The 20,607-nt window shown below is 29.4% G+C and overlaps 1 protein-coding gene and 1 long non-coding RNA gene across 9 annotated transcripts; one reads left to right on the forward strand and one right to left on the reverse strand.

Moving 5' to 3' along the window:
- Nucleotides 1-1,927: 1,927 nt before the first annotated feature.
- On the reverse strand, nt 1,928-10,232 carry LOC114185908 (signal recognition particle 9 kDa protein). Of its 2 annotated transcripts, XM_028073858.1 has the most exons (6): nt 10,020-10,230; nt 9,326-9,447; nt 8,404-8,540; nt 8,078-8,146; nt 2,482-2,575; nt 1,928-2,265 (listed from the first exon to the last, which is right to left on the reverse strand). In XM_028073858.1, the coding sequence occupies exons 3-6, from the start codon at nt 8,473-8,475 to the stop codon at nt 2,189-2,191; spliced, it is 312 nt and encodes a 103-aa protein (XP_027929659.1). In that variant the 5' UTR covers nt 8,476-8,540; nt 9,326-9,447; nt 10,020-10,230; the 3' UTR covers nt 1,928-2,188. The 2 variants fall into 2 exon arrangements, with proteins under 2 accessions (XP_027929659.1, XP_027929660.1); XM_028073859.1 differs by lacking the exon at nt 9,326-9,447 and having other exon boundaries at nt 10,020-10,232.
- A 5,532-nt stretch (nt 10,233-15,764) lies between these two features.
- On the forward strand, nt 15,765-19,533 carry LOC114184278. 7 transcript variants are annotated; one of them, XR_003604569.1, is made up of 6 exons: nt 15,765-15,989; nt 16,306-16,334; nt 16,428-16,540; nt 17,722-18,175; nt 18,349-18,861; nt 19,350-19,533. It is a non-coding gene; the product is annotated as an uncharacterized LOC114184278 (long non-coding RNA). The 7 variants fall into 7 exon arrangements; XR_003604570.1 differs by having other exon boundaries at nt 19,355-19,533; XR_003604566.1 differs by having other exon boundaries at nt 18,349-18,418; nt 18,551-19,533.
- Nucleotides 19,534-20,607: the final 1,074 nt, after the last annotated feature.

Genomic DNA, 20,607 nt, shown 5'->3' on the forward strand with positions numbered 1-20,607 from the left:
GGTTTGGAGTAGTTTCATGGTCCTTTAAAAAGCAATCAGTGGTAACATTATCTACAATAGAAGTTGAATATATAGTTGTAGCATCTTATGCATGTCAATGCATTTGAATTAAAAGGATAATGGAGGCTTTCGGTTTTAAAGATCAAAATAACATTTTGGTTTTAAGTGACAATAATTCGATTATTCAATTATCTAAGAATTCAATATTTCATGAAAGAAGTAAACACATCAATGTTAGATAACATTTTTTAAAAGATCTTGTAAAGAGCGGAAGCATTTAGTTGAGTTATTGTAGCACGCAAAATCAATTAGTTGATATAATGACCAAACCACTCAAATTGGAGCAAATCTTAAAGCTTAGAAGCATATTGGGCATGATTGAAGCATCTTAACTAAACGTTAACATTTTAGTTTAAGGAAAGGAATGTTAGTAGATAATTATTTTTGAATTTCTATTTTAAGTAGTAAGTTGTTCTATTTCAATAAATCAAGTATGTTGTACATCTATTCTCTAGGAGATGGAGCTAAAATTTTGCTCATGATCCAGGCCTTTATCAACCCACATTTTCTTGCATGGAAATAGTGGGATTGAGACTTTTTTTTTTTTCTAGTTTTGCTAAACTATAAAGGTTGCAATGCATTATAATATTGAATAAAAAAATACAAATGCATAAAAAATCTTGTGTTCACTATTACCAAGAGAGTGATTCATGGAACAACCTTTAAAAACACCATCCACTGGTTCGATGACTTTGATTGACAATAGTGCATGGAGTGACCATCATGGTTGATCACTTGGCAGTGGTCAAAGAATGATTGAATACTTAGAAATTGCCCTGATGCTTCCAAAATTCATTTTTTTTTAATACATCCCAAAATGAACATTTCAGAAGATATATTCAAATTCAAAACTATCTTCTAAAATGCTCATTCTACAATGTATATAACACTATAACTAAAAATGAATTTTGAAACAATGTATTCTAAAAATATACTTTTCAAAATAAGTTGTTTGAGAATATAACTTTTTAAATACATTCTGATTGAAAGTTACTTTCAAATTCAAAAACACCTTCAAAAATACTCATTTTGAAATATAACTAAAAAATATTTTTGAAATGGTGACTTCCAAAAAGTAGTTTTAGATTCGAAAAAATCTTCCAGAATATACATTCCGAAATATATCTAAAAAGAACGCATTTCCAAAGGCTGCATGATAGTATTTAGGTTTACTAAATTTTTTAAAAGGTGTAAAATGGGGTTTATTAAATTCATGGAGTGCAAGAAGAAGAAGAAAAAAAAAGGAGGTGCAAGAAGAAACAGTCAAACCGAATTTGGATTCCCGAGTTTTGCTGAGATTTTAATGTGTTGTTCTCTATTGTATTTTTAAAAGAGAAATGATAAGTTGACATTCACATTTGACCACTTTTTTTACCACCTTAAAATTAACTTGTAACTCAAGATAAATTAACTTGCAACCTATAAAAGTGATAAAAAAAGTGATTAAATGTGATTATCAACCTATCATTTCTCTTTTTAAAATTACTAAAATAATATGTTTTTGAAATTACCAAAATATATTAAATATATTAAATATTTTTAAATTATCAAAATAATATGTTTTTAATGCTCAATAAAAAAACAATACTAAAAATCTAGTAGAGAAACTTGCCTCATATCGTAGCATACCTATAACATGTAATCAATGGGATCTAAAATTCCATACTCCTTGGGGATGGTATCCAATATTCACTCCCTATGACCGAACTATGAATCCTGCAATCTAGCCTTACGCCTGTTGTAGCTTTAACAATTTGGCCACCAATCTCATTTAGATGCACAAAACCATATTTTGTAATTGTGAAGTTAGTAAGAAAATTCGAGTTTGACGATGAACTGCTGACACTGATTTGGCTGCACCATCGGATTCAAAATCAATTGTTCCTATCAGATATATAAAAGGATTCAATAACGATAACGATGCACGGCGAATCTTGGTGGCATGACTAAATTCTGTAATACTCAAGACTGCCAAAGATCAGAAATTCAGACTTCAAAACTTCAATATACAAACCACTTTCATCATAGAATCTGAAGAAGTAATCATTAGGTCGACAAAAAGTATAACTGTTAAAATTCTTAGGAAGTCCTCTGACTCATAAAACCATCATGTCTCGCAATGAGCAAGTTATTGCTTCCTTCCTCTTCCTTTCTTGCTTGGTTGAGCATCCGTTTGCTCTTTTCCAGTGACTTCTGATAGATCAACTGCAGAATTACAAGTAGTGGAGAACGTAAAAAGAAATCTCAGCACCAGACAAGAAAGAATATCCAAAACACAATCAATGTAAACCATAAACGAATTTTGTACAGAGTGGTCTCTTGTTCTCAAAAGTCTTTGACCATTTAAAGAGAACACGAATGTTGCACAGAAGTCTTTTTAGTTAAAGCATCACCACATTAACAGCTTACAGTAAGACGTACCATCAGGACCACGGGCCATCAAAGCAAAGAACATATTGTTCAGTTTTTCCATCTTCTTAGCCTCTTGTGCTTGGTCTGTCTTGTATTTTAGACACTGTAGAAAGTACAACAATTCACAATTAAAAATTAAGATTACGAGGCTAATAATGTAAGAGGCAGTCAATCATAAAACAATAGAAAATGATGCTAATTGCTAGGAATATAATTATTACAAATCATTGAATTCACACCGGTCATATATGTAACAGATTTTGTTCTGCTAATTAAAATGAGAGCTCATACTGCGGCTAAATTAAATTTTCACCACCAACAACAATCATGAGAATTTTATAAGTATATATCATTTTCTTTTATGCATATTATATTCTTGTTCATAGAGTCTGATAGATAATTTTATTGGCAGAGTTATGTACCACCTCAACTAAAAGGGGCATCCCAACTGAAACATTAATGGGTAACTTCACGTGTATTGTTGTAGTTAAAGAAGGAGTTGATATTATATAATCAACAATATCTAGATTATATACGTATTATTAGGATTTTTTATTTATTTATTATCGTATCACATATTTATTGTTTGAGGATATCAAATTTCCTCTATTCATTGCATTCATTCCTTTTTCTAGATAGATATAATTGAAACATCCAAGTTGTCTCAGCTCAATGTTTCTCTCTTTTCTAAGGTTTATAATAGTATCTGGTGTCTTTTTCGGAAATGTGTTGGCCAGGTAGACCCACTTGTCTTGGAAGGATTTTCTTTTGACAACCACCACTTTTTCCAGCAAACATTGGGTTGTGATCGCATCTTGCCAATTCATCCACAAACATACAAACACCAAGGCAAACCACCCATCCATGCACCCTCACACGCAACTTTTCTCCCACAGCAGAGACAACTCCAATTGGCACACAGCGTCACTTGACAACTGACCAACCTTCACTCAGATCACCTCCTCCATGCACTCCTACCCCTATGGTGGTGGCTCCATCGAAGTTTGATTGGTAGTTCTATCTACCTTCCACTCTCCAAAACAGATTCTCTCATCTTTTCTAACCACATTGTTAGTATTGAGAAGATAATCACATCTAACTATTCTACTTGGCTTCTAAATTGGGTTATGGTTAAGAGAGTTGGGCTACAAATCCCATCTCACTACCACAACTGAATTTTTTCCTACATAAAATAGTGAAAAGTGGATGAAGATTGATGCTGAGCTCTGTAGTGTTATTAAATCCACTATTCACACTTCACTCAAACCTATTTTTTGTCCACTCAAGATGTGTGCGTCAATTTGGAGTGACGCTAATGCTCTCCATACCAATAATCTCATAACATTTCTTGGTCTAATAAATTTTTAGGGTCTTATGTTTGCTTATCTTGGGTCTCAAATTTCCTTAAATGATTCTAATAAGCTCCTTCCACAATCTGCAGAAGTGAAAAACGAACTTGAGAACCACAATACATTATTCATGACCTTGGGAATGTATGGCTTGCCCTAAGAGTATGTTGCTACCTGTGATCAGATTTTGGGTTCACCAGTAAATCCTACTATGACTCATCATCTAAGCTCCTCCATACTCAGAAGATAAACAGAGACCATACTTTGTCTATAGGTGAAAACACTGCCTTTGCATCATAGTAATAATTATGGACGCTCTCACAGGTAATTTTAAAAATCATCCAAAGTGCAAATTGTCGTAGCATTGAACGAACAATTGATAGGTATTGGAAGCTAAATGGGAAACACTCCTCATTCACACAATATTGCCCAAGCATATACTATTAAGTCACCTGTTGCTCCTACCTTATTGGTTGATTTATCTACACCAACATTCAAACCCTTTATGGTATGCAATATGCCAATCCTGTAGTAACACTGCTTTGGTGGCACACACTGTAATTCATTTACTTGCCTCTCTCAATCTCCTTCCCTTGGTCCTTGGGTCATTGACTCTCGTACAATTTATCACGTACTAATTATCCTCCTTTACTATGCTGTCAATTTTCCTTTTATAACTGCAACCAATGGTTCACAAACACAAGCTTGTAGCATTATTACTACCTCTCCCCACCACCATGGCTATGTGCACCGGTGATCCCTCCAGTGATGATTCATTAACAATTAGGACATCCCAAGTTGAAAATATTGCAAAAGGCGATGTATATACTGTGAAATGTGAATCATGTCAATTAAGAAAACATTCATCAATCTTTTCTTGATCGTCTTAATAAACAAGTTGTCTCTTTTTCCTTGAATTCACTCTGATATTTGGCCTCCTTCCCATACTATTACCCCTTTTGATTTTAAATATTGTTACCTTTATTGATGGTTATTCTAGATGTACTTGGACTTGGTTAATGAATTGATCAAAAATCTTTTCTATATTTCAATACTAGTAAATGTATGTACCATAACACAATATATTTCTCCACCATTGTTTCATGAGTACCATGTTGTTCATGACTTGTTGATATTCTAATACGAGGATCCATCATTGATGGATAATGATATAGTGGTGGACATGCCTAATCATTCCCCAACACCCTCTCCTCTACTAGATCCGGTCTCCTCTAAAAATGATTGACCTATTGTTATTCAAAAAGGTACACATTCTATCATTAACCCTTCTCCATACCATACAAACCTTAGTTATCATCAACTTTCCACCATACATTATGCCTGTGTATTCTCATTATCTTCTACTCATTTTCCTAAGTCACAAGGCGAAACTTTATCCCAACCAGAGTGGAGACAACCAATGATTGACGGAGATATGTGCATTTCAAAGTAGTGGTACTTAGGAGTTGGTTCCTCTTCCAGCTAGCAAATCAATTGTTGGCTGTTAATGGTTGTAAACTCTTAAAGCAATACCAGATGGTACCATTGATTGCTATAAAACTTGACTGGTTGCCAAAAGCTACACACAAATCTATGGCGAAGATATATTGACACCTCCTCTCCTATTACCAAAATGACAACTATTTGACTTCTCTTTTCCATTACAGCCATTCAGTACTAGATTATTTCAGTTTGACAAAAATGTCTTGTTACATGGTGATCTTTATTAAGTCTACATGGAGCAACCTCTCCTGGATTTGTTGCTCATGAGGAGTCATTTATATGGTATGTAGTCTACGCATGTTACCTTAGACAGCAAGGACTATTTTCATTTGAAGACTAGAATTTGTTTTAGATTTGGATTGCTATCTTACAGAAGTGTTTTTATTGGTTGTAATAGATTTTAAATGCCTTATTGTTCTTCTCTTTCCTTATTCCTCTTAATGGTTTAGTTAAAGATAATCTAGTAGATTCAAGGATTCCTTGATACCTCTTTCATTTAGGCCCCCAACACAGAACATGTTGAACTCCATAACGACATTGTTCTTTCCAATGTAGTGAATCTCCTCACAATTTTATCAATATCCAAGCTATTAATGGATTGGTGATTTCAATTACTGGAAGGTTTTGAATGGTTAGATATCTCCAACATGCCACTCATGCAATTGACCATTGGACAAGTGTAGAGAATGCACAAGCCCTTTTCACGTTGAACTCAAGTCAACATAAATATAAAAGGGTGCAAAGAAGGGATTAACTTTAGACCACCAGGCTGAAAAGGCTTCAATACCAATAAGAACCAATTCCCTTAAAAGCTTAAGCAGCTAGATGTACACCTATAAATGGGTTTGTATCATTATAAAATTAATGAGACTCGTCATTGAGAGTTAAGATCCAATAATTTTTAGCAAATTGTAGAGTGTAATGAAATAATTTGTTAGTGCATTGCATGGTAGACAGAATCACATATGATCGTATAACTCTATCATGCCTTAACGAGTTTGTCCATGCTTAGAATCGATGTGGAGCAGAACAGGTAGAATTGTAAAAAAGTGGAATCAGAAAGCTTTTAAGTTTGTGTGGATCTAGTTTGAGAGCCAACTTTCAGAATTGGGTCGAGTTTCTTTTTCATTTTGGACTTTTGTAAACCTAAGCCTATAAAACCCAAGCCCCAAAACCAACCTCTCTATAACCCACTAGCAATAGAGGAAAACACCTTCATTGACCTGACATCACTACATCCTCTTCAAACTCTATCTCAACATATGTGTCATCTCTTACCAGGCCCCAAAATGTATTGCATGAACCACCTCACCAGAGCCTCTTCATTGTGTGCTTGAGGTTGTAGACTCTCTGTTTGGTTGCTCTACTTCTGCTGCTACGAATTTTATATATCTTATAGAACCTTATGCATCGTGTTGCAGTTCCATGATTTACGATTTTGTATCCCATTTCCAAGTATGAATAGAATCCCAAGTTGAATACCTTAGTGTATTGCTAACATTTCTCTAAAAATTATCTAAATTATATAACGCCAGAGGAGAAAGGAACATCCAACAAACATTAACATAATGTCCAGTCAGGCCATTGATCAGCCTTAAACTCAATCTTCATTCCAAATTATTTGGAAACACAATCAGACATTGTTCATGACATTAATGCTCACTATTGAATATAATGGCATTGTTCACTATTAATGCTAAAAAAAACAAGAAAACTAATTTAATCTTAAAGCAAATCAGAATAAGGTGTTTATAGCCCTAGAGGAAGAGCAGTTCATTAATCCTCTATCAAAACCAAACAAGTTATAAAGTGAGATAGTAATATAGTCAGATAGTAAATAAAGCACTAGAATACAAACCTCAACTTCAAATCACATCAACAACAAAATAAATAGTAGAGTAAATTGCGCTAACCACCTCTTAAGTTTTATGAAAACACAAAAACATTCCCGATTTTTTCCATCCCTACACAATTCCCTTAATTGTTTAAAAAACATTATACTAACATTCTTTATGCATTACAGTAACCCCCTAATTGTTTGAAAAACATAACACCGTCTACCCCTATAAGGAAGTTACTGTAAATGTTTTAAAATGCAGAAGGTGCTTGTGTAATTTCACAAAAACCTTAAGACTGATTAGTGTAATTTACTGTACAAGCACCTCCACCTTTTTAACATTTACAGTAACTTTGGTAGGAGGACAGAGCACGAAACAACAGGAAAGAGAGGATCCAGTGGGTTAGAGTAGAGAGAGAGAACTACAAGGGAAGAGAGGAACAAGAAAAGGCGTAGAGGGATCAAGTATTAGGAAAGGGTCGTGCAGCAGGCAAGCAGGGCATTTTTATCAAAATGGGTGATACGACCTTGGAGTAACAATCCAAAGTAATTCACCCACGGAAGCAATTCAGCATGCCACACAACTCATAAGGGAGGAAAAAAAATAATTGGATCATGTCATTCATCAAGTTGGCAGAAAAAATAGACAACCATGAACTGCAAGATTGTCAAACTCTCTAGTTAACTAGTAAACTGTCATGTAATCTTGGATTGAGGAAAAGAGTTAACTCTATCTCTCAGCGGATAAACTTGGCTGAACACTTTAAACCCAATAACACATTTTATATAGAAGAATCAGACTATGATTACATGTCAATCCACATTTACAATCTCAAACACTCACAAAAGACTGGCATTTAAAAATTAAAATACATTGAATATATATTTGTTTTGTTCTAGAAAAACGAACTACTACCTGTCGATTATCAGTGACCTTAAGTACCAACTTGCCATCACAGTGCCTGTACTTCATGACATACCGTGTCTGCTCCAAATACAATTGAACAAATTTCATTTTTCAGTACGTTTTAATAGAACAACACGGAGAAATTGGATAACTTGAACAATCAAGAAACTGAATTATAAAAAATCAATTGAGTATTGCACAACTGAACATGAAAAATAGAGCAAATACACCAATTACAGGCTTTTATAATCGTAAAATAAAACAAAAATCTGAATGATGTTTGTCAGGCTTCTGTTACTTTAAGAAACGAGAAAAAGTTGAAGGTATAGAATTACAGAATCAGGATCAGCACGGAACAACTGAATGGATTGCTCCACAAATTTGTCCCACTCAGTAATGTAAACCATCGCACCAGACAGAGACTTCGAAAAAATTTTCTGCCAGTTGTCAAGCTCTGGTCAAGTAAGTTCACCTGCATGTCAATGAGAAAAAATGAAAATATAAAAAACCAGTGTCACTAAATTGATAACAAAGCGTACATATGATGAAAAATTAGGATCAATAGTCATCAATTAAATTTCATTATATCAACAAAACTAAGCAACAAATTCATATGCATAGTCTCACATCTCTCGATATTTTACACGAATATTATCACCGAATGAACCAATCCACACTCTTCAGCATAAAGAAACACAGGTTTATAATAAAATAACAGAAACTTTCAGAAAAAAAAAACAAATTAGATTTATATTGAAGGAATATCTGATTCTTGTCAATCCTTAATTTGACTAGAACCCTACTTTCCTAGTAAATTATGCAAAGAACAATGCAAGTTCCCCTATTAAAAGATGGAACTGCACGAGAAGCAATTCAAGCAGCACCAGGTTCCTTCAGGGATCCAAAACCCACCCAAGCCACATTGCATGCCATTTAAGCCTACACTTTAAAAACACACACACTCACAGGTGACTAGCTAAAAAAACAAAAACCCACTTAATTGCATAGAGGAAATGCCCACACAAGTGGGGACCTACAACTACCAATTACAGCATGTTCATGAAATCCTCGGTACATGACAACCAACACCAAAATGGAAAAATCCTTCTAACATCACTCTCATTCATTCAACAACGACGTGGCAATAACCATTTAAGAATCAATCGAAATCAAATGATCCATGAAAAGTAAAACACGTTATCAATTGGAGTCAATTTTGATCCACAGCAGAACAATGAAAATCGATTCAGCGCTTACCTGCGAACTACGAGAAACAAAACTGAGACACTGAAAACCCTTCGATGGGAGCACTTTGCGTGTTTTCTATTGAATCCGAAAGAGTCAGAGGCCTCAATAGTGCCAAAGCAAGCCTCTTTAAACTGTAAAATTGGGTTAGACTTAGATCTGCTTAAAGGAAAAACTCAGTTTCTGTTTCGTCGTGTTTTAGAGAGGCGTTTTAACTTCTGCTAATAGGAAAAATCAAATAAACAAAAGTTTACCTTTTTCTTTTTTTACAAATAAGGACTTTAAATTTTAATTTTATTTTAATTAATTAATTAATGCTGAATGAAACCTTATCACATTTGTAAACGTATACCTGTAACCAAGATTATCGAACTCGCGGGTTGACTCGTAAACCCGTACGAGTCTGCGAGTCATGACACTGTTGACGAGTTAACTCGCATATAAACTCGTTCTTTGTCAAACTCGGAGTAAACTCGGAGTTAACTCGCTGACTCGTACCAGACTCGTGAGTTTGAGAACGAGTTACCGAGTTCAAAAAACGGGATGAAATGACAGAAAAATATGTTGTTGGCATTCAGATTTTAAGCCCAAATTAAAACCCCAACGACTCAAATCGAAAATCCAATTGTAAGCAGAGATCGAGACCCAAATCCCAAACGGAAAACCCTAATCGAACGTTGGCCTATTTGAGTTTGATCTTCATTACCTTCGACGCCGTAGCTCCGCTCGTCCACGTCGCAGTTCCGATCACTTCGCGTCGCAGCTCCGTCGGGTCTCTGGTTCAGCGGCGTCACTGCTCCCTTTTCTTTTCCCTCTTTCGTTGTTCCCTCATGCGTACGCATTCCCTTCTTCTCTTTCTCCTTTTACTAAACATTATATCTTGCTTTTATTTTTCCATTTCATTTTTTTTATTTTTCTGACTTTCGTGTTTGCTGCTGTTACGCGTGCATATATATATATATATATACATATATGTATACATATGTATACATATATATATATATATGTACATGTATATATATGTACATATATACATGTATATATGTATACATATGTATACATATATGTATATATATATATATATACATATATATATATATATAAAATAAGAATAATCAGGTTAAAATAACACACAAATGACATACATAAGTACTCTCTTAACACAATCAAGTATTTTCAACCACTTAAACTAATATTATTCCACATCATGTGAACTAGCATTAATTGTCATAAAGTCTCTCACTACCCGCATTTATTAATTAATTAATTAATTAAATTTCTCGGATCTTACAACAAAGACATTTTCTAAACACAAAATAGAACCACCACTTAGAACTAAATTGCATGTCCCAATGCCTCCACATATCAACTCATCTTACTTCTTGAATAGAAGTAATATTCATTTCTCATTGGTCTCCTTATGTTTTGCATACCATATATGGTATTACAAACATGGATTGTAGTTTAAGAATTAATCCACCATGTGTTATGATTAATACTAGTCATGTTAGATTCATAACAAACAAAGCAAAATAATTACCTTTCTTCTCTAGCCAATTCTTAAACTTTGGGGAAATCCTTTTTCATTTGTCCCTTCTTTTCTTGATAGGAGAAACACTTGGACTTCTTCTTTATAACTGACTTAGTAAACATCTTTCCCTTCTAATTAACCTGATTATTCTTATTCTTAACAGAAGTAGTCAAGTTTACCATCTCTCCTTCCTCTATTAGTAATCTTTCTTCTTCGTAAACACACAAGGTCACTAATTCATTAATAGACTATTTATCCTTATATGTGTCATAAGTACTTTTAAAAGTTGCATATTGATGAGGTAAAATATACAAATATAATGTACTATAAGGGAATCAGACATGGTAACCTCTAAGGCCTTCAATTGAGCCATAATGTCCCTTATGCGCATGATGTGATCACACACTCCTTCAATCCTAGTGAACTTTAATGATGAAAAAAAATACATGATAGTAGTGTTGGCAAAGAGATTTAACAAATGTGATGAATTGTTCATCAATAACCTTTAGTAAATTTCTCACATTGTCATGTTGATCAACAAAACCTTGAATACGAGCAAAAAGATGATCTTTATTAACGTCACAAGGTGACAATTTAACCTCTCTCACTCTTCATAGAGATGAACAACATCTAGAGTGATCAACAACATCTAGAGTGTTGGTCTCAATAATATCGATGATTCTATTTTTCTAATAGCATAATCAATGTCCATCTAACCCAAATGGAGAATAAATTTCTCCTTCCAAAACTTATAATTATCCCCCTTTTAGTTTGGAAATACAATAATGGATATTAGAAATATTCACATATTGAAAAACTACAAATTTTTAAAATACATGTTCATCATCATAGTTTGAGACTATAACAAACATCATGTTTTACCAATACAAACATATAAGAATGCATGAATCTAGTGACATAAAACTTGCTTGTGGACTAAATGCTTATTCAATTAGCGTCATAACTATCATGTTTTATAAATGCAAGCACAAGTCTTAATGAATGAACCTAGTGACACAGACAAAACTTGCCTATGGACTAAAGTCTTACTCAATTAGACTTATATAACCAAATTATAAAACTATTATGTTTTATCGATACAAACACATGTGTTATTAAATTAATCTAATGACATAAAACTTGTTTATGGGTTAAAATCTTACTCAATGAGACTCATATAACCAAATGATAAAACTATTATATTATCATGTTTTACTGTAGCAAACACACTTTTTAACGAATGAATATATTAATATAAAACTTGTTTGTGGACTAAAGTCTTACTCAGTTAGACTCATATAATCAAATGATAAATTATAGAATGATAAAACTATTAGACTATGTTCCTTTTTTTACAATTGTTATGGACAATTCGAGAAATATAATCCAATATTTCACCATAATTAATCATATAGATGTAAGAAAGCTTATGTGAGTAAAAAATCATCACATCACATATAATTAATTACACAATTAATATTTATTATATTATTATAAATATCACTTTGATCAGATATGTTATGACTAGTCTCTAATTTATTATATCCACCTTTCAAACAATTAAAATAAATATGTGCATCAACATTGTTAATAATGCAATAAAAATAAGTAAAAGGATTCATTATATAAATTAAATATACAATCTTATCTTAGGTAAAAAACTTATATAGTACGTACAAAACATAATATAACATATATTATGTACAAAGTCTCATAGTACACACAATCTTATAACACATACAAATACATATATTACGCACAAAATCTCATAATTTATAAAGAAACACATATTATATACACAATCTTATAGTACGTAAAAAACATATATTACAAAACTGTGTGTCCTATATTAGTAGAAGTATTAGACGTACTCATATAAATAATTATTAATAATACAATTGTTTATTAATATTTATAAATATTTTTCTTAAATAAATTTGAATTATATTTCTTATCTCATTTTTGTCAATGTTTTTTTTTTCATTTCTCTGCTCCTTACTGTGACTCATTTTTTATACAATAAAATACAATCAAAACAAGAATTTAGAAATTAAGAAAATAACAATTAAAAGATTCATTTGATTTATTTGAGAGGAAATGCTTAAATTGTTTATACAAAATTATTTTACCTCAACTGAATGTTTTGATTGTATCAGTATCTTTTCAATTTTTAGTTTACAATTTTAAAAATAAGAGTAAGAATATGTATATCCTAAACTAATAGAAGTAGTAGACATATTCACATAATTAATTGTTAATGATATAATTGTTTATTAATATTTATAAATAGCTTTTTAAATAAGTTTGAATTAAATTTTTTACCTGAGATGTCAATATTTTTTTCAATTTTCTTCCTCTTACTATGGTTTCTTGTGTAATAAAATACAATAAAAACAAGAATTTAAAAATAAAGAAAATAATAATTAAAAGATTCATTTGATTTTTACAAATTTTTTTATTTGAAAATAGATGCTTAAAATTTTTATTCAAGATTAGTTTAGTTTAACTGAATTTGTTGATTGTATCATAACCGTATTAGTTTTATAAATTTTAATTTATAATTTTCAAAAATAAAAATAAGAATCTGTATCTTCTACACCAACAGTCGTATTAGACATACTAAAATAAATAATTATTAATAATATAATTGTTTATCGATATTTATAAATAATTTTCTAAATATGTTTGAATTAAATTTCTTATCGGATGTCAATGTTTTCTTCTATTTTCTTTTTCTTCATTTGTTATGTAATAAAATACAACAAAAATAATAATTTAAAAATAAAGAAAATAACAATGCAATTAAAATGTTTATTTAATTTTTTAAAATATTTTTATTTGAAAAAAGACACTTAAATTATTTATGCAGAATTATTTTACTTTAACTAAACAAATTTGTTGATTTATTATAATGATATCTTTTAAAATTTTAATTTATAATTTTGAAGAATAATATTATGAGTATGTATGTCCTAAACTAATAGAAGTATTAGATACACTCAAATAAATAATTTCAATAATATAATAGTTTTTTAAATAAGTTTGAATTAAATTTCTTACCAGAGTGTCAATGTTTGTTCTTCGCACTTTTCTTCTCCTTTGTGACTCATTTTTATGCAATAAAATACAATAAAAATTTTAGAAATAAAGAAAATAGCATATAAATATTTCATTTGGTTTTTACAAATTTTTATTTGAAAAAAAAAATTAAATTGTTTATAGAATGATTTTACTTTAACTAAATTTGTTGATTGCGTATCTTTTAAAATTTTAGTTTATAATTTTAAAGAATAAAGGTAATAATTTGCATAAGTAATTATTAATAAGACAATTGTTTATTTAATATTTATAATAGTTTTTTAATAAGTTTGAATTACATCTCTTACATATAAGATATGTCGATGTTTTTTTCATTTTTCTTCTTCCCGTGTTTTATGTAATAAAAAAAAGAATAAAAGGAAGAATTAGAAATAAAAATAATAATAATTAAAATATTTATTTGATTTTATTAATATTTTTATTTGAGAAAGACACCTAAATTATTTATGCGGAATTATTTTACTTTTAACTAAGGGTTTAATTGTATTACAACAGTATCTTTTAAAATTTTAGTTTATAGTTTTGAAAATAAGATTAAAAATCTGTATATCCTGAATTAATAAAAGTGTTAAACATACCGGAGATAAATAATTATAAATAATACTATTTTTTATTAATATTTACAATTTTTCAAATAAGTTTGAAAATTAATATTTTTGTTTATTTATAAAAGCAATAAAGTTTAAGGATTAATTGAATTAAAATTACAGCTTGATGCATCTTTTTTAAATGTAGTGAAGACCGAAGATCAATTAAAATAAATTATGTTCGGACAAAATTATAATCTAATTGTTAAATCGTTATAAATTACGTTTATTTATTAAGACAATTATATTACTTTCATGTAAGTATACATAATTTATCTATAACTTGTAATATATTACTATTACTAAATATAATTTTATTGTTTTTAGTATTATTACTTTGTTTTAGAAATACTTTTTACAAAAGAAATATAATTTATCTGTTTAAATTTTTTGTCACGAAAACACTTTTTGGAATTTGCTTTTTATTTTCAATAAAAGAATATACTTTTGATTTTCTACAATATTTATTCTTAGGCTCTACCATCTATTACGTGATAAGTGATTTGTTAAGCTATTACATCAATGATTAAACAGGACTAACACGTCAATGAACTTATTTTAATTAAGGACCAAAAACAAAATTTAAGAATTTATTGCAGACTAAGATTATTTAAGTAAAAAAACATATTTTAATCCTATGTAAGTATTTGACATAACCAAAAACTTATTACTTAATAGATACTAGTAAATAACATATATCAAAGAGGAAAATAAAAATTTCTAGAGGAATAAAATGTGAAAGTTTTGTTAGGACGGCCAAATTGAAAATTTTATTTGAGCCAATTTCTTTTCATGGTTACAATTTGCTATTATATCATGATTATAATTTTAAATGACTGTAATAACATATATTTTAATATGTGACAGACATTTACTCTTGAATAAAAATAATAAAATGATTAAATACTTGTATTTTTAACATTAGAAATCTACTATAAATATAAGAATCCAAACTGGTAGGAATATTATCCAAATACTCATATTTAATTTCTTGACAGCTGTCCAAATATATGGGTTTTAAGTCATTTCCATTTTTATTGTTCCATTTATACCCATTCTCTTATCTGAACAGTTGTCCTCAGTCATGGTCTTTTCGTCATTGTATTGGTGGCATTGCTGCTTTACTAATGTACCCCCTGCTTTAGTTTTGAAGATGTGCATCTTTAATGGCAATTTTGTCTTTTCCATAGTTTTGTGATATGACGTAAACGGCAGAAGCACGAACCGCAGTTGATAGACGTAATTGGGCTCTTAATTCAAATGTATGAGAAAAGGGTTTCAAATGCAAATGGTTCATTCTCGCTCCTTTCCCCATTATTTCTTTTCTCTGTTTCGTGGCTCTGTATTTCCCTTTTTCTTTCTTCTCTACCAGAATCTAGATGAAAAACTTGATGAACAACCATCTATACTTCCTAAAAGTTACGAGGTTTCCATTGAAAGATTTAGAGGTCACGAAACGGTTAGATGTTTCTTAACCCCATTTCTTCCAACACTAGGTTTTTCGATTATTTGCTTTTTTATTATGGTTTTTCGATTGTGGTTTTACTTGGTGTTTACATTTTCGATTATAGTTTTACTTGGTGTTTACATTTTCGATTATGGTTTTATTTGGTGTTTACCGTCTCAGGGTTTGTGGTTTTGTTTGGGTTTTGTTGGTATATTGTTTAGGGTTTTGATCTATTATTCTGCATTCTTCTTCTGCTCTTAGTTTACATATTTTGTTTTGTGTCCGTGACATTCTGTAAGTTTTTTTTTTTGTTACGTTTTCGGTGCAGGACTTTATTCATCCAAGAATAATACAATGGTATAGTGTTATCGAAAAAGGTATTTTTTTTAGCATTTGAGGTTTTATTTTCTTAATTTTTCTTATGCTTTTAATTTTTATTGTCAATTTTAGTTGGTACGTGGTATATACTCACATTTTGGAAGGGTTTACAAATCACAAGCTGCGAAAATAAGTTTAGACATTCGTTACTAAAGCATTCGCAGTTGACAAGCTGAGATTATAAGGTTAGATGTTCTTTTAACCCAATTTACTTGAACCATTATCATGGTTTTTTTATTATGATATCTGGATTAGTTGTGATTTATGGTTGAAATGCTGAATAAATATTAGTTTTTGGTATTTTGGTTGTTACATTTGAGTTGGTGTTTTCTATTTTTTGGTTTGTGGTCTTTTGATATGTATTTCATAATTTAGGATTTGTTAAGGTACCTTAACATCATTTTTTTAACCTTTCGATCATTTGTGCTTTGTAGTTGTATGTTTGATAAAACTTTTTTTTGTATTTTGGTTCTTATGATAGGAGTTGAATATTGATTACCTAAAACAAGTTAAATCGTTTTTTGATAATGTTTGCTATTGTGTCATTATTTGTTGGGATTTTGTTTGTGATTTTTTGAGATTTTTTGGAATTCTATTTTAAGTTGTGGCAAAAACCATATGTCTTTAACTATTTTTGATTGAGAAATTGTTTTCTTACGGTACGAATCAATTGGTTATTCATTAAAAAAATATGTCTTTATTTTTTTATTATTATCAATTATATGTATTTTATTCTAACTTTTTATTCTTGCACTGCTTTGCATTTCTAGTTGATTATAACTTTTTTAAAATAAGTTTATTTTATTTTAAGTAACTGTCAATCAAATAGTTACGTTGTTGTTACTGTTACCTTTATTATGACTTTTATGGTAACATCTATATTAATAAAATGTTGTCAATCAAAGACATAATAATATCCCTATTATTAAGGGATATAATAAGATTGCTATTATTAAGATATATAATAAGATTGTTATTATTTAGGATATAATCATATTCATATTATCCAAGAATATAATTAAATTCCAATGATTTAGGGATATTTTCGTTATATAATAATGATAATCTATTAAATATTAAATAATAAAAGTTTGTGTTCCATACCAAATTTTAGAGATTGATAACATTTTGTAATTTGGAAACTATGATTTTGTATTTTGGAAACTATCATTATTATGAGTTGATATTGTAATATTTTTTTAGGTTGTTTTTTTTTGTTTAAATTGTTTGTTCTAACTATCTTTGAGTGTATTTTTCAATTTTTTTTATGTAGTTTGTTCTTCTGTTATTATATTCATAATATTTGGGTATTTGGTTATGTTTCTTGATTATTTATGTTTATTTATCATTTAACTTTCTTTTCTAGGGGTCTCTAAGTAGCAAGGGAGCCTACAATAATTAATTTGATTGTTAGAGAGTTAAAGCCATATTTCCAGATGTTGGTGCAATCCTTCTGAAATATCGATGAAAAAAATGTTATTTTTACATTTGTAAGGTAACACTTCTAAGGCTTCATGTTTTATCCTGGTGAAAAAAATAGTCGTGGGGTATACCTTAATGTATATGATTGTGACTTTTGAATTGCATTACTTACCTATTAAAGTAGTTGTTAGATATGTTGTTGTAGATCCAACCATTACATCTTAGTTATTTTGCTATTAATAGTAGATTTATCGTGTGTGTTTGTATTATTTACAATTTTCTTTCAAATCATACATACAATGATAGTGTAGACCCCTCATCATGTGGAATCCATGGCTGATTAGTGAGGATGTTGGAGTTGGATTTAATGTCTAAAAATTAAGGCTCTTCTTTCTAAGGTACGATTTTTTAACCATCACATGGTTTACTAATTAGGCTTCAAATGATTGTAAATGGTATTTACATGAACTTGGTTTTTTCTGCTATTATATGTATTAGGTTGTTTATCATTTTCGTAAGATTGGTTTATTCTTATCACACTATACTAAATTATGATATGTTTATTGTATAGCACTTCTACAATTGTCTATTTCACGAGACCAATGCCATTTATAGCAATCTTCAGGTGTTATTCAGGGAAGGTGTACTAATTTTCCTATTTAATATTCTCATGAATAATAATTTTATTATCTTATGAATTACTGATATTTAAATTTTCATGTAAAACAATATAAATTAATGAAGACTATATTTTTGTCATTGATGCATTTTAGGCATTTGATGAATTCTACATTCAGAGGCAGCAAAAGGTAAATGTCAAGAAGGTGAATGTAGAAATTTGTTCCAACAGTTGATTGATCAGGTGAGCTACTGTCACACTAAAGGTGTGTTCCACAGGGATCTCAAGGTTCTTTTTCTCCCTTTTCAAGTTCAAATTGCACCACATGGTTATCTTTGGTCTTGCGTCTTTCACACAAATGTTGTTATGTCCTTGCAGCTTGAGAATGTACTGGTGGATCATGAAAAAAAAAAAAACTTGAAAATAATTTATTTTGGTCTTAGTGTTTTACCCCAACATCTTAAGGTAAGATGTTATATGCTTTCAACCACTTTAGATAAAGCATATGATTTTTCTTATTGGCTTCACCATGTGAAAATTTCTAGGCAGATGGATTGTTGCATACAACTTGTGGAAGTCATAATAAGGTCTATGATGCTTACCTTGTTGCATACAACATTAGATGCATGGTTATGTTGTGTTTTATTGTATGCAATCCTGGCTGGATGTTTACCTTTTATACAACAAAGATATGCTAAGTTTGTGAAGGTTTGTTCATGTTTGATAGTTTCTGATTAAAGTTTTGTAATGGGTTTGATGGTTTGTGGTTAAAGGTTTTTTTTTTCACGATTTATGGTTAAAGGTTTGAGATGGGTTTTCTTAACAAATGCATTTGATTTCTCTATGTATCTCCCTGAAAGAAACATTTTTTGTTTCTTTGGCATGATCTTGATCATTTGTTAAATTTTCATAATTTGTTTATTCTTATACTAATTTTAACGTGTATGACGTAGATCAGTGATGGATTTGTTGAAGACAAAGATTTGATTGTGTCTCTTATATCTGTTGTGGTAGAGGAGCATGTGTACTTGAGGACATTGGTCCCAAGTAATAGTTTCATGTCAGATTAAGTTGAAGTTGTAATTGAGATTATATAGTATTTGACACTATAAACATTCTGCATGAGAAAAATAAAAATGGAGATTGATGTTTTAGTTTAATAAAAGCAATTTGCTTTTTTAGTTCAAATTGGATTGATTGCAAAGATATTGTTCCTTCTACTTTAAGGAGCTCTTGTCATTCATATTGTCAAACTGATAAAACTGGAATAGGTTATTCTATTTTAAATTTGTATAAATTTAACCTTTTCAAAATAATAATTATTTTATTTTAAAATATGATTGGAAATAATTTTAAAGGATTAAATAATTTTAGAATTAATACTTAAATAATTTATTTCTAAATCTTTTTTTATTAATTGACTAATTAATTTTATTAATTGATCAATTAATTGTTTTTAATTTTCTAATTACGAATGAGTTGTTTTTTATTCATACTTTTTGAAATCTTTTAAATTTATTACAATTTTATTTTTTTCATTTATAAGGTCAGTTTCAATATTTATTTATTTTTATAATTATGGTGGAGAGAAATTATCTTAATTATAGTAATTATATTTGATTTTGAAAAAAAAAATCAAAGAATCAATTTACATTTCTCTTCCTTAATTCTATATTTATCATTACTATTGATATTATAATTTTGTTTCATAATTATATTTCCTTTTGAGTATTTTTGTTCTATTATTAACGTTATTTTTACTATTATTAATTGTTATTATAATTATAATCAACTGCTTTATTTTATTTTGTTTTATTTACTAATTTATTAATAATACTATTTTACTACTCGATGGAGGATGACTTTGTATTTATTGAAAGTTAAAAATATTTTTTAAATTTTATTATTCTTATTTAAGAGGTTATTAATAATATTTATATATATTTTTAATTACAATGGAGAGAAATTGTTTTAATAACAATTATATTATTATATTATTGATATTAATATTATTATTATTACTTTGTCATAATAATAATAATAATAATAATAATAACTATTATTATTATTATTATAACTAAGTGATTAACTCCTAATAATATAATATAATATATATTTTCAATTTAAAAGATATATCATCATAAATTTATATCATAATTTTACGATTTATATATCTCACAATAAACAATATGGTTATTTTTAAAATGATAT

The sequence above is a fragment of the Vigna unguiculata genome, chromosome 5, assembly GCF_004118075.2.
Source record: "Vigna unguiculata cultivar IT97K-499-35 chromosome 5, ASM411807v1, whole genome shotgun sequence".
In the NCBI taxonomy this organism is placed as follows: domain Eukaryota; kingdom Viridiplantae; phylum Streptophyta; class Magnoliopsida; order Fabales; family Fabaceae; genus Vigna; species Vigna unguiculata.

What these genes read in the sequence shown, in the direction of transcription:
- LOC114185908 (XM_028073859.1), bottom strand. Translation starts at nt 8,475, where the DNA reads ATGGTTTACATTACTGAGTGGGACAAATTTGTGGAGCAATCCATTCAG. An exon ending in AGGTCACTGATAATCGACAG is followed by an intron (nt 2,576 to 8,077) that starts GTAGTAGTTCGT and finishes TACTTTCTACAG; the next exon opens with TGTCTAAAATACAAGACAGA. An exon ending in GATGGCCCGTGGTCCTGATG is followed by an intron (nt 2,266 to 2,481) that starts GTACGTCTTACT and finishes GTAATTCTGCAG; the next exon opens with TTGATCTATCAGAAGTCACT.